The sequence below is a fragment of the Benincasa hispida genome, chromosome 8 (assembly GCF_009727055.1).
Source record: "Benincasa hispida cultivar B227 chromosome 8, ASM972705v1, whole genome shotgun sequence".
Taxonomy (NCBI): domain Eukaryota; kingdom Viridiplantae; phylum Streptophyta; class Magnoliopsida; order Cucurbitales; family Cucurbitaceae; genus Benincasa; species Benincasa hispida.
The window spans coordinates 41,310,977-41,325,484 of NC_052356.1; the positions used below are offsets into that span (position 1 = coordinate 41,310,977).

General features: G+C 35.9%; 2 protein-coding genes across 2 annotated transcripts; one reads left to right on the forward strand and one right to left on the reverse strand.

Annotated features, from left to right (window-relative positions):
• Positions 1–264: 264 nt before the first annotated feature.
• LOC120083191 (ABC transporter G family member 11) lies at positions 265–5,347 on the forward strand. The gene is made up of 10 exons (XM_039038832.1): positions 265–952; positions 1,450–1,739; positions 1,823–1,994; positions 2,091–2,213; positions 3,270–3,398; positions 3,502–3,696; positions 4,007–4,093; positions 4,174–4,446; positions 4,516–4,623; positions 4,728–5,347. Exons 1-10 carry the CDS (start codon positions 593–595, stop codon positions 5,079–5,081), a joined length of 2,091 nt encoding a protein of 696 aa, XP_038894760.1. The 5' UTR covers positions 265–592; the 3' UTR covers positions 5,082–5,347.
• Positions 5,348–12,935: 7,588 nt separating this feature from the next.
• On the reverse strand, positions 12,936–14,250 carry LOC120084049 (probable 2-oxoglutarate-dependent dioxygenase AOP1). Its single transcript, XM_039039949.1, has 3 exons — positions 13,886–14,250; positions 13,462–13,795; positions 12,936–13,351 (listed from the first exon to the last, which is right to left on the reverse strand). Exons 1-3 carry the CDS (start codon positions 14,248–14,250, stop codon positions 13,061–13,063), a joined length of 990 nt encoding a protein of 329 aa, XP_038895877.1. The 3' UTR covers positions 12,936–13,060.
• Between the last annotated feature and the right edge of the window lie 258 nt (positions 14,251–14,508).

The following is a 14,508-nucleotide window of genomic DNA, read 5'->3' on the forward strand; positions in this document are numbered from 1 at the left end:
CTGCCTGCAACGAAACTAACTGCAATTAAATGGCGGTTGACTCTTTTACATCTCAAAATTAAATTTGGAAAATTTTGCATTATAAGTGAGAAAGTTTGGTTTATGTTCATATCTATACTATACATATGTGGTTGAGTTAGAGTTACTGATTTAAAGAGAAAGGTCACTGTTCCGCCATTGAAGGTAGGAGCAAGCTGTCGGCCTTAGCAATCAATGCTCCTACCAACATCTACCAGTTCCCATTAATTACGGATTACAAGTATGGGATCTTTCTCCTTCTCCTTCTCCTTCTTCTTCTTCTTCTTCTTCTTCTTACTCTGTTTTCTCTTTAATTCCTTCCAAAAGTTTCATTCAACTCAACTTTTCATCGTTCATACGATTCGTAATCTTCACTACTTTCAGGCTCTTTTTGCATGGGGTTTCCTTTTTCTCTCCCACGAATCTTCTCAATCTAACTCACACGATATCCATTTCACTAATTTCACTCTCCCACTTCTCTCTCTCTCTTTCATATATATACACTTTTTTTGGGTGGGAAAACAGAAGGGTATTGGAGGAATTGGGAGTGGCGGTGGTGGTGGTGGTGGCGGAGATGGAGATTGAGGCGAGCAAGTCGACGGGGAATGGGGCGGTGGGGATTGGGTTGAGTCCTTTGAGTGAGACGCTATGGCGAGAGAAGACGAATACGGAGATTGTTGGGGATGTTTCAGCGAGATTGACATGGAAGGATCTGACGGTGATGGTGAGTTTAAGCAATGGAGAAGTTCAGAAAGTTTTGGAAGGATTAACTGGTTATGCTGAGCCTGGAACTTTCACTGCTTTAATGGGACCTTCTGGTTCTGGAAAATCTACTCTTCTTGATGCTCTTTCTAGTCGTCTCGCTTCTAATGCTTTCCTTTCTGGTACGATTCTCCTCAATGGACGCAAAACTAAGCTCTCCTTCGGCGCTGCGGTCTGTTTTCTTCTGTTTTTCCCTGTTTTCCTCTGTTTTACTATTGGCTCTTCTGATAATCTTTTTTTTTGGGGGGGGGTGGTTAGGTAATCATTTCTTATAAACATGATTAATATTGTGTATTAGCCAAAGGGTTTTGAAAGTTGTGTTTTAATTTCATTATATCGAGTTAGAATTACGTGGGCGTTTCTTGAGTGGATGATTACTGCGTCTGTTCCCCTCTGTTTTGCTCTGTTTACTCCGTCTTACGTTGTTCTGCTTTACTATTGGCTCTTTTGATTACTGGGGTTTTTAGGTAATCATTTCCCATAAACATGATTATGATTGTGTATTCGATAGGGCTTCACTATATTGAGTTAGAATTACATGGGTGTTCCTTAAGTGGATGATTATTGAATGAAAAACGGTTGGGAACGTTTTTTGCTTTTTCTCGGGAAACAAACAGAAATACTCAAGTGTGATTTCGTATTTGTTATGATTCAATTTTCTTCTCTCAGGCTTACGTGACTCAAGATGATAACCTAATCGGCACATTGACGGTGAGGGAGACGATAGCCTATTCAGCTAGGCTTCGTCTCCCGGACAAAATGCCATGGGAGGAAAAACGAGCTTTGATAGAGAGCACCATTATCGAGATGGGTCTTCAAGATTGCGCCGATACGGTCATTGGGAACTGGCATTTGCGTGGAATCAGCGGCGGCGAGAAGCGGCGGGTTAGTATTGCCATTGAAATTCTCATGAGACCTCGATTGCTCTTCCTCGATGAACCCACTAGTGGACTCGACAGGTAAGTCGAAACCCTAACCCTAGAAATCAAATCATCACCGAAAATTGCTTAAATTTGTAATGTGGGTTATGTGACTTTGGTAGTGCTTCTGCGTTCTTTGTTACTCAAACGCTGAGAGCTTTATCGAGAGATGGAAGAACAGTGATTGCCTCAATTCACCAGCCGAGTAGTGAAGTTTTTGAGCTGTTTGATCAACTTTACTTGCTTTCAGGAGGCAAAACTGTGTATTTTGGTCAGGCTTCAGAGGCTTATGAGGTGTGAATTCTTCCACTTTTGAGCTAATGCGAGTTATAGAGTCGAGTTGTTTCGCCATTGTTGGGGGTTTTAATATTGAATTGTTGATCTGTGCAGTTCTTTGCTCAAGCTGGCTTTCCCTGCCCTGCTTTGAGGAACCCTTCTGACCATTTTCTTAGATGCATCAATTCAGACTTTGATAAAGTGAAGGCCACTCTGAAAGGTTCTATGAAATTAAGGGTATATTTTTTTTTCCAATGAAGGTTCTATGGGTTAAATATGATAGCAAATCATGTTTTTCCTAATTAAAGTTGCTGAGATAAACAATAACAGTGAGAAAAATTGAGGCTAAATCATATTTTTTTGTCTCTAAACGTGTATGCTAATTTGGTATATAGGAATTAGGAAGATTTAATCATTTAATGTCCCCCGCTTTGTCAAGCTTAGTGCTAAGCAGTGTTATTGAGGCGACTCTGGGCACGCGCCTGAGGTGAGAGGCGAGGCGACCGGAACCCTCTGTGCCTCATCTGTCACTGAGGCGTGCAGGTTGAAGCAGGCGCTCGCCTTGCGCCTTGGCCAATGCGTGTGCTTGGGTGAAATTTGTCCTTCCGTCTCTTTCTTTTTTTTTTTTAAATTATAAATGTAAACCCAAGTAAAAAGAGGCCCACCAAATCCATGCAACCTAATATTAAATTACACAGCCAGCTATACATGAAAAAGAAAAAATCAATATAGAAAAACGTGATTGTCTCTTTCTATTCTCCACGTTTGGACTGGTTTTTTCATCTTCCAAGTTTGAAGTTCTCCTTCTCCTAATATTTTGAGATTCTTCAAAAAAAAAGGAAACATTTTCTACAACTTTTCCCATTCAAGTTCTTCAGCCGCAATTTTGAAGGGTAGAAAAAGCAATCAAAAAGGTTAGTTTGTAGACTTGGTTTTTTCCCCTTTTTTTCATTTTCGACACTCTAAATATTTTTTCATATTCAACTTTATTTATTAGATTACTATTATTAATATGAGGCTTTGACATTTGTATATAAACTTATGTTCTTCTTCTACATATATTATATATTATATATTTATTTATTTATTAATTGCGCCTCGCTTCGCTCGGGCGTCGCCTTTTTGTCGCCTCTCGACTTGAGGCGATCAAGGGACGTGTCGGCTTGAGGTGCGCCTTGCGCTTTGAAAATACTGGTGCTAAGTAAGGACAATTGAGTGACTCCACATTTTGTAGTTCATTTTCCTTTTACTAAAATGCTGATTGTTAATTTCTAATCCATGTGCTTTATTCAGTTTGAATCTAGTGATGATCCTTTGGAGAGAATCACTACGGCTGAAGCTATGCGAACTCTTATCGACTTCTATCGTTCATCACAACACTGTTATGCGGCACTAGAAAAAGTTGAAGAGATGTCTAAATTTGTAAGTCTTCAATTAGCTTGTTTAATCCACTGCCAAATTATTCCCATTTCAATGAATGAATCTTCAAGTTGAAATATTCCTGACAAATTCCATCATGTTGCAGAAAGGAACCGTGTTAGATTTGGGAGGGAGTCAAGCTAGTTTCTTTATGCAGGCGTTTACGTTGACAAAGCGTTCCTTTGTCAACATGTCGAGGGACTTTGGTTATTATTGGCTCAGGCTTGTAATTTATGTTGTTGTAACAATCTGCATTGGAACCATCTATCTCAACGTTGGAACAGGCTATAACTCCATTCTGGTATTTGATTTTGTTTACTCTGCGTTGCGCCTTCTTTTTCTTTACAACCTTATCATTCTTCTAAGAATTTCCAATTGTATAATATTGAATGTGAGAGAATAGAGATTACTTTAAGAACTAAGATTAGATTATGGTGCATCTAAAATGACCATTCTAAAGCCTATGTTTTTTAGGACAAACAGGTTTGATTGTTCTGTTCAAAAGACTATCTATAAACAAACCAATGATGACAAAAAATAAACTCAAGTTCATTGTTCAATACTAACAAGTTCATGACTTCATGTATCTTGATCTGCTATATATGGTGTAGGCAAGAGGATCTTGTGCATCTTTCGTCTTTGGTTTCGTTACATTTATGTCGATCGGAGGATTCCCGTCATTTGCCGAGGATATGAAGGTAAAATCCACTGTGAAACACACTGACAATTCTGCATCATCTGAATGATTCAAATTTTGAACATGACTATTTTTTCCCAGGTTTTCCATAGGGAGAGATTGAATGGTCATTATGGTGTTGGTTCATTTGTCATCAGCAATACAATCTCAGCCATGCCATTCCTTATATTAATCACCTTCCTTTCTGGAACTATTTGTTACTTCATGGTTCGCCTTCATCCTGGCTTCGAGCATTACTTGTTCTTTGTGCTGTGCCTTTATGCTAGCGTCACTGTAGTTGAAAGCTTGATGATGGCCATTGCCAGTGTTGTCCCCAACTTCCTCATGGGCATTATCATTGGTGCTGGAATTCAGGTAATTTCATGTTGTGTTGTGTAATCATTTCGATTTCTTCATCTTATATTTGTTGTATGATCATGGCAGGGTATTTTCATGTTAGTTTCTGGATACTTTAGGCTACCGAATGACATTCCGAAGCCATTTTGGCGCTATCCGATGTCATTTATCAGCTTCCATTTCTGGGCTTTGCAGGTAAATCAACAAACAAACACCTTAATAATCAACAATTTCTCTGTTGGTTTTCAAATAAGGCTTCATGATTGATTGATATATAAACAAACACAATGCATTTTCAGGGTCAGTACCAAAATGATCTACTAGGCTTGTCATTCGATAATCAGTCACCAATTCTTCCAAAGTTACCGGGCGAGTATATCCTAAAAGTAGTGTTTCAAATCGACTTGAACCGATCGAAATGGGTGGACCTCAGTGTTCTTTTTAGCATGATAGTAATCTACCGTCTCATCTTCATCATAATGATCAAGATTAATGAAGATGTGACTCCCTGGATCAGAGGATACATAGCAAGGAGAAGAATGCAGCAGAAAAATGGTATCGTGAACACAACAGTTGCCCCAGATGGTCTCACTCAGTCCCCTTCTTTAAGGAGTTATGTTGCCAACCGTACGACGAGAACAAGTAGGAGGTAAAGCTGTGCTTCGTAACGGTATCGAGTTCATTTTCATATTAATATGACAAGAATTTGCCTGTTTTAGTGCAGTTTCTTGCTACATACATATAAAAGAAGTTTAATGTTAGGATTTGAAGTAATTTATAGTAAGACACTATCGGTTTTTATATAAAGTGCTTTTTTACTGGAAGCCACCCCCAATTTTCATTGTGTTCAAGATTCGACAAATCCCAACGGAATTGTTGTTATATGTAATTAACAAAATGGTCATTTTCTTTATAAGTATATAGAATTTGGACATTTTGAAAGTACATGGATCAAGCTGAACCAAATTAAAAATAATAGATCAAATTGAAAATTTGATATAGAAACTAATGTAATATTTAAACTTATCATGAATTACCAGAAATATTGAAGTTTAAATAATTGAATTATACTATGGGACTTTGCATGGGAACGATTTCATATCTTATAAATATCGATTCTTATATTATTTATTTAATTAATATTTACTTTCCAACGAAATTGTATAATAATATGCTGGTGTATGATGTGGGGGTTGGATAATCGATTTTTTGAAGTGGTGATTGGTAAATTATCTATCAATCTATTTTCCAATTGACTTATTGTTTAGAGATGATTACATGAAAAAGAAAAGTGGTAACACCTATACAAAGACAACTTGAATATACAACAAATTACAACACTGCTTTCATATTAACATTCTTAAATTTATATTTTTAAAATGTGTCGTATAACTTACTAAAAATTTAAAAATTAAATTATATGATGGTCAGACATCAAATTGGAGGAATGAGATTTTTTCTTTTTTGGATTAAGGAAAGGGAATTTATAATTTAATCCCCTTCTTTTAAAGGATCAATCATTTTTCAAATTTACAAACTAAGTTGATTGTATAATAATTTGATGAATAAAATAAAAATGATCATTCTAAAGATTACTGATTTGATCTTCCACTACCATACTAGTTAAATAAACTAATAGAAGATCAAATTACACAATTTCTTGGGAAGTATTACTTTGAGCTATACATTTTTACAACATTATACACATAAAAAGAAAAAAGACACCCCAAAAAAGATGATGAAAGTGGGTATTTCAAGTCACTAACGACTATAATTTAAGATGCATCCTAAACTTATAAAAATGAGAATATATTTATCAGCTTAGAATGACTTTTTTTCTTTTTCTTTTTTTTCTTTTTTTCTTTCCTTTTCGAGTGTTTGCTTAAAATCATTTTTTCAATAAGAAATTAAAAAGTCATTCTAAGCAAATTATAATAATATAAAAGATTATTTTGGATTTTCTCGATGAAATCCAAGACATCATTAACATTCAGATTCGGTTGATTTTTCTAAATATTATATAATCTTTTCAAATCTTATAAAAAAACTCTTATATCTTTTTCAAATTTTCTCAAGTTCAATTATTTTTACCTAATCTTATATCAATTTTTACATAATTGTTCAAATACTCTAATTTTTATTTTCACAATTCTATGAATTTCCAAATAAATTTACCAATTATGATTTTTCAGATGGATCTCAAGTGTATTATGATTCTAAAATTTTGTAAAAGATCAAATTTTACAAATAAAAAAAAATTAAAATTTGGAAAAATATAAAGAATCTTGATGTTAATTTATCCGAGGTTTCACCGAGAAAAACACAAATATTTAGAATCTCAGTGTTTGTTCGGGATTATCCTTTGATCTGCAAACGGTGAGAGTAGTCCAACAGCACTGCTCAAACATAACCTTACAAGATGGAACTCACTCCTATCCTATTTAGGGTTAGCAGATAGGTTGTTCTCTCAAGTACTGACTCCAGGTCTTGAACGATTGAGACCCCGCCTTCTCATGATAGAGAAAGGTTTTGATTCATAGAGATCATGAATCGGAATTGTTCATTTGAGGATCAGTAGGAACTTAAGGAACAATATTTATTCACAGGGGTAAAACGATATTTTTGATTTAGCTGTGATTACGAACAACCTGTGAAATGATCGACTTACTGATTATGGTTATTAAGTGGACATAGTATATCTACAGTGAGGGAAGTTCAACTATGGGCTATAGTGGAGTGTTCCATTACTTAAGGAACGAGGTTAGATCAGACTAATGAATTTAGCCGATTAATCTCGAATCGTTGGAGCCCATGATCTGTAGGTCCGCGAGGTCCCCCTACTAGCTCGTAAATGGATAAGCTTTAGAGTAGCTTGAGAAATTAATTTGAAACGTTCAAATTAAACGGAACAAGAGAATATATATTTAAATATGATTTAAATATATGAAGATGATTATTGTGCAGAAATTGATTTAATATTTGATATTAAATTAATTATTATTTTAAATTAATTCATGAAATTAATTATAGAAAATCATTTTTCAAATTTTATTAATAAAAATAGTTTTGAAATCATTTTGTGATTTTGAAAAGAAAAATGAAAATTGGTTTTTGCATGTTGCACAAAATGGAGAATGCAGATTTTCCATTATCTTCATCTTCATGCTCACATAAAAGCCATTAACTTCTCTTCATTAATTCTCCAAGCATGAGCTGCAAGCCATGCACTTCACCTCTTTGCATGTTCATCTGTAACATATAAAGAAGATTGGAGTCATTTGAGAGAGAATGAATGCAAAATTTTCTAGAGAAAAATTTATGTGAGAAGAAACCGTTCTTCTTGTCCGGCTGCTATGGGTTCTTCATTGTTCTTCACTTTTTCAAGCTGTTCTTGAGTCCCACAACTCTGCCTAAAGCTCCAAGAGGCTAGTAGGGAAGGCTTTGAGGTGGTTCACGGTGATTTCTAGTGAAGACTGCTGCTGTACGTTCGGATTCTTGGAGAGTTCATCAAAGGTTTGATCTTGAAGCCCTCTTTTTAGAAGAGCATGCTATAGTTTCTACCAAAATTAGTGAGTTTGAATGCTTATGGATCCTTGATACTTCCGCCGCATGTTATTTAACTCTTTATGAATATTTGTAAAACCATGTAGCGTTGCAAGCTGCCTATTCTATCCTAGAGCGCTGGAGTTGTAGTGTTGAGCTAGAGTTGGACTTAGGTTTAATTAGAGCGTTGCGACGTTCGACAGGGCAACATCCTTCATTCCTTTGTCATTTGATCAATTTAGCTCATAACTTCATCATTTTAATGCCTTTTTGTCCCGAACGCTTAATCCGACTGCTTATACACTCGAATCCTACAAAATAATTAATTTAACCAAATTAAGTAGCTAAACAACCCTAAGTTAAGCGGAAGAAGATAGCACGTTTCCAGTATTATCAGAATCTCGTTCTCTTTAAGACGTTTCGCGACTTTGGCCAAGTGTGCAAGCAGTTCTATAGAGGTGTCACGTCATCCCTAGGATAAAACAATCTAGATTATATAAAACTGTCTCGACCAGAGCTGTATTGGACCGATAAAAAATTCACAACATTCAGACTGACTTGCTTGGAAAACTAGAACGGAAGAAAGAAATGGGGCGAGAGAGAATATGGAGATGGAGAGTTGAGTTGTGTCTGAATGTCAAAAAGGCTAAAGAACGTGCAATTGTGCAAAATGCGTGGAGCCACTGAATGTGCAGGCGCGCCCCAAACGTGCTGAAGATTTGATCAACACCTTCTGCTCGTGACACGTGGAGCGTTGAATTAGGAATTAAATAAAAGAAAAAATTAAAATAAAATAATAGTACATTTTTAATAAAAAATAATCATACACATGCGATGCTTGATCGACCGACAAGTGTGGGATGTCCACCATACCTACATTTGTTATCATCTCACCCCACTAAGATATGGGTACCCCTTAGGGCCCAAACCCATAGTCCAAGGTAGTAGTATAAGAAGGAGACTCCTCTTTCAAAATTAAGCAATTTGAGATTCTCAACCAAAGGTTTTTTTTTCCTTTTTTTTTTAAAAAAACTTGAATTTTCACAAACATATATGTAGGCAAGGCTTAAGCCACCGCTCTTAAGAGGACCTCCTTACCTCAATTGAGAAAATATTGCCCTTTCAAGTTGCAATAACTTTTTAGACCTTTTCCTTTAGAAGTCTAAGGTCCCAACGCTTTTTTTGTGAAAAATAGGAAGGGCGACCAACGTACTTTCCCAAGTCGAACACCATTTTAACTTTTGAAATATTTTCCAACTGAAATTTGATGGACTAATGCAAATTGGGACTGAATAGCAAAGCGGATTTGTTAAAATTTACACATTGCCCTAAACCATTTTCATAAGTTCGGAGAATCTCTTTAATACGATTACAAGCATGAATGGAGGCATGACAGAACAAAATGTTATCATCGGCAAAAAATAAATGAGAGACACTCGAATACAATTTATTAATACAAAATCAAACAAAGAATCATTCTAAGCCTCATCATAAATTAGAGAAGATAATAAGCGACAACTTAAGCGGAGTAAACGATCGTGTAGTGTTTTGTAGGCCACAGACACTGTACTAAGTGATGAGCTAAACGATCGCTTAACTTTTTCTAGACGATCGCTTAGCTTTAGCTAAACGATTGGGCATCGACCTATGCGATAGGTTTCTGTCTTCTCCCACTTGCCCAATCGTGAACACAATTGTTCTTTCCTTCTTCGTCTGCCTCATTCCAAGTCCACATAGAACCCACCCTTTGGATTCTCACACCGAGAATACCAAGGTAACCTTCTTGGTGGTGTCATACTCAACTCGACACCGTCGAGGTTCTGTAGAGGTCGTTCATGTTGTTGGGGAGTTCGTGACCGAGGCGATCACTGAGGACGAGCGGGAAGTGTTCGTGCAGTGTTGCGGTCGTGTTGTTCGAGCGTTCGAGGTTGCTGTGTTCTAGCGTTCGTGAGCAAGGAGCGTGGAGACAAGTCGACAAACGTTCGTAGCATTCTCCTTGTTTATTTGATTATTCATGTTGTAATTTCTGTATTGATTGCGTAACTGTATGTTTTGTTTACGACTGTAATTTGTAATGTTCATTCATGATTGTAATTTGGAATTATCTTTTTTTTCCGCTGCTTATGGAAATCTCGGATTCGCTTTCCTTCACCAACGGTACGTGAATAGCTGACTAAACTCTTTAGCCATGAGATCCACCATCCGTTAACTGCCAGACATTCCACTAAAGACCAACAGCTGAACTCTTCTTACCATAAATATATTTTTGTGTCCATCGGATATAACCAATCATAAGTACGATGACCCTTCACAGATGCTCGTAAGTACAGTTGGGCCAATTTACCATTTTCTCCCTGTAGTTACATCTCACTCCTTAAGTACCATTGATTCCTCTAATGAACAATACAACATAGTCCAACTATGACCTCTCAAGCCAAAAGAAGGTGTGTGGCGCCACATCGTTCAAGTCCTGGAATCAGTCCTTAAGGGAGCTATCTATCTACTCGTCCCTGCCTCAGGGAAGGAGTGAATTCCATCTTGTGTATGCTAAGTTCCCAGCTCCCAAATCAGACGAATTCCCAAAATGGTAAGATTTGAAGTGGCGACCTGGCCACTCGCACCCATACAAATCAAAAGACCACCCTCAAGGCAAGAGTTCCTAACTCACTCAGGATTGAGGTCATGTTATCTATGGTTATCCTAGTGAAGTGAAGTCTCTTTCATGAACGGTGTTATATAATGAGACGTTAATACTTCTGGTCAGGTCTTATACAAACTCTTTGTATAGAACGCCCCGCTCGTATGTCCCCTACACGAATGATCAGGATCAGACCATTTGTGACAAGTCACAACACTTGTGAACAATTCCACAAAGCGGGCCGCATCCGTAGCATTACGAGGATAAGGTTTCTCTCCTATATCCATATACTATAGACTATTTTGGTTATCACTCAAGGCATGATCCGCTTGTATGTCACCACATACATGCTTAAGTTACATATAAATAACCAGAGATTTTATGTTTATTGGTTTGTGGTAAAGAAAATAAAACAAACACCTAAGCAAAATCATAAAGTGAGGTAAAATATCATATATTATATAACACAAGCGTTCGTACAAACTGTTTACAAACTATAGGACACGAGACTTTAGGGCATCAACCCCAACATGTATATCATTGAAATTTGGGTCATTTGGGTCATTTATAACACTCTGAATTTGGTCATTTAAATAATTTACCTTAGTCCTGCATCATTTTAGAGCAATTCGCGATAGCAAGTAACAACTTCACTTATTTGTCCTCCTCATTGACAAGACTTCTATGAGATTCATTCCAACCTTGAGCTACAACATAACCCTAGTCCTTTTCTTGAAGCCAAGATTCTTCGAACCGAAACAATTTAATTTTAAACTATCTTCTATTGGTTCTCAGCTCATAAAAACAAACTAGAGTAATTGGGTGATGATCGGAAAAATTCCAATTTAAAGGAGAAACCCTCCATTCATGAAAAGGCTTAGGAATTCATTATTACCTAAAAGAGCGATCCAAATGTTTCATAATTAGATTGCTTCCGCTCCATCTATTTGACCAAGTAAAAGTGGATCTTGAGTAACCCATATCCTGAAAATTTACATAAAACATAGCTTCTCTAAAATTTTCCATATTTTGCTTATTTCTAATGGTTGTTCCCTTCTGTTCACTTTCCCACATAGCTTCATTTAAATCACCACAAAAACCGTACTTTGGCTATCTTACATGGAGCTGAATTAGGTTTAGAATCATCCTCATTATGAAATCGGCGAAGGAGGTTACACGTGATCCACTTATTCTGTCCCTCGGGGCATCCATACATCTCAGTAAATCTTCAACACTTTCCTTCCCATTGCATCAAACTATCAATATGGCTTTTTGTGAAAGATTGAATAGATATCATCACCTCCTTATTTCATAACAAGTAAAGGCCACCACTCCGATCAACTGATTCAACTGTGAAACAATAATTAAATTTTTGCCGATACCTTATATTTTCCATTATGCTCGCACCATACTTTGTTTCAGATAAGAAAACAACTAAGGGATTTGAGTTGATCATAATACGCTTGAAATCAACGAAAGCTCTCGAACTCTCCAAACTTCAAGTGTTCCAGAATATTATTTTCATGACCTCGAAATTGTTAGCGTAAGATTCATGTAAATTGAGTTATCTAATCGAGTTGATTTTTCCACCATCATATAGTCACATCATGTTTATTTTGCCATAAGTTTTAATCAAATATGTATTAGTGAAAAATGAAAATAAATCAAATGATGGCAAGCCAAGACATATCATAGAAGAATTTAAAGATCTAGAATGATATGATCTCACGCTTTTTTTTAAGACATAGAATCAATAACATTCTTGTTTAGAATATTACAATGGATCTTTATCTTTATCTTTAAAAATATAAATGGGGGCATTGTTTCTTTAACCACTCAGGAGGCTCAATAATAATCAAGATATATGTCTTCACCCCTCTTCTAGGATTTTGTAATCTACCTCTAAATTACATAATATTTTAAAAAATTGATAAAATTTCGGTGTTAATTGTATGAGATTTCACCGAAAAAACTTTAAACAATAGATAATTTAGAAAAAGTTAAATTTTTATATAAATCTTGATGGTCGATCTCGAGTGAGATTGATAGAAAAAAGATATATTGTAACGAGTTTTCAAAAGAGTACTAATTTTGATTGATGAAAAATTTGGGAAGGTTATTTGTGAATATTTCTAAGATTCTAAATTCGAATGTTTACCTTGTTGAAAATAAATAAAACATCAAATTACAGAGTTGTTTAAGAGTGAAGAACAATTTGTTTGTGAATTAGATACTAATTTGACATGATTTCATAGCTTTATACACACAAAAAGAAATGCATCTGAATATGGGACATTTCGAGCCACTCAGACTGCAACCTCAAAATTCAAGATACATCCTAAAATTATGAAAATGAGAATATATATTTATATATATGTATGAGCTTAGAATGACTTCATTCTAAACAAACTATAATAATGTGTCGATATAGACGTCGTACATTATTATTGATTAATGTAAGAGAAGAGTACTCCGGGAATCAGTATCAACAAGGCTATTTCCAACCCCACAGTAAGCTTTGATAGCACAAGGGGAATTTTGGCCTCTCTCGGTGGTGTAAAAACGAAGGTAATCTTGATGATCAAATGGGTTAAACTGCTGAGGATGTTTGTCGTCCACCAATTCTTTAGGAATTTGAATAATCCCATCGTTGAAAGAAAATAACCCCACTGAATATCTCTCTTTGTTTGCACTCACTAACACTCTATGAGGTGGTGAGTAGATCCTCCCATTGCTCCAAGCCTGTCCATTAATTAATTAGTTAGTTAGAGTTAATTGACTTAATCAAATGTAATCTTAATTTGATAAGAAGATGAAGCGAAGAGATAGTATTTTAAAAATGAACTACTCACAAAGAATGCATCTCCGGCCATGACAATGAAAGACGAGGTTGAAGAAGAAGAAGGAGGATGGTATTGAAGCCATTTGTTATCTCTTGTTTTGATTTGCAGACCATTTACTTCATTTTGGTGAAGAATGGTGAGAAAACTCTTGTCTGTATGAGGAAATGCTCCCAAATTCATCTCCTTTTCCTTGGGGACTCTGTATTTTATCATTCTCATGAGATATTTGGTGGATTCCATATGGGTTTTTAACACCTTTCCAACCCCATAGCTTTCAAACACCATGCTCTTCACTCTCTCGTCTAATTCCGATACCAATTTCGCATACAACGTCACGTTTTCACTGCAAAGTAATTATATATATATAAAAATTGAAGATTAGATAAATATGAAGTTTCATCTAAAAAGTTGAATCAACGAAGGATAGAATTACCAGAAAGGGCGGTTTCCATGAGAAGGCCACATGAGATTGGTGAAGGAATGGATATTGGTGGGGAGAATGGGATGTTCGATGCCCATACTTTCATGGATTGGCATTAGAGGGTTTTGACCAAAGTAGCCATGGTATGGCTTTTCAGACACATTCTGAATCTTCCTCTCTAATGGAACATCGAACAATTGTTTCAAGGAATGAAACATGTTCGAACTAACATCCATTGAAACGGTGTCGTATAATGCCACAAAACATCCATATTCTTCAAGTGCTTCTCGAACTTTCTCCCTCGTTAAAACCCATTCCTTCCTTCCACTCTTCAAATTCTCTGAACAAAACTTCACAATTGGGATCTCACCTCCCATTTTCTTCTTTATTGTCTTTTTACAAATCTAATTCTTCACTTTTCTTTTTATTGCCTCTGCAAAACAATGCCACTAAACCACTCTATTTATAGCCAATACACAACTCACATCCCTTTTTTTTTTCTCTCTCTCTTTTAATAAATGTAATGTTGAAGAAATTAAAGAATAATGATAATTAACTGAAATGAAGAACGGGGTGTGCTTCTTTTGTTTTATTTTATCAAATCCCGGGTTTATTATTTATTATTTAGATATTTG

Excerpts from the sequence above, each read along its gene's own strand:
- LOC120083191 (XM_039038832.1), top strand. The coding sequence starts at position 593 with ATGGAGATTGAGGCGAGCAAGTCGACGGGGAATGGGGCGGTGGGGATT. Across the intron at positions 3,697-4,006 it reads CAGGCTATAACTCCATTCTG|GCAAGAGGATCTTGTGCATC; the intron begins GTATTTGATTTT and ends TATATGGTGTAG. Across the intron at positions 4,447-4,515 it reads TCATTGGTGCTGGAATTCAG|GGTATTTTCATGTTAGTTTC; the intron begins GTAATTTCATGT and ends TGATCATGGCAG.
- LOC120084049 (XM_039039949.1), bottom strand. The coding sequence starts at position 14,250 with ATGGGAGGTGAGATCCCAATTGTGAAGTTTTGTTCAGAGAATTTGAAG. Across the intron at positions 13,796-13,885 it reads CATGGAAACCGCCCTTTCTG|TGAAAACGTGACGTTGTATG; the intron begins GTAATTCTATCC and ends ATTACTTTGCAG. Across the intron at positions 13,352-13,461 it reads TGGCCGGAGATGCATTCTTT|GCTTGGAGCAATGGGAGGAT; the intron begins GTGAGTAGTTCA and ends ATTAATGGACAG.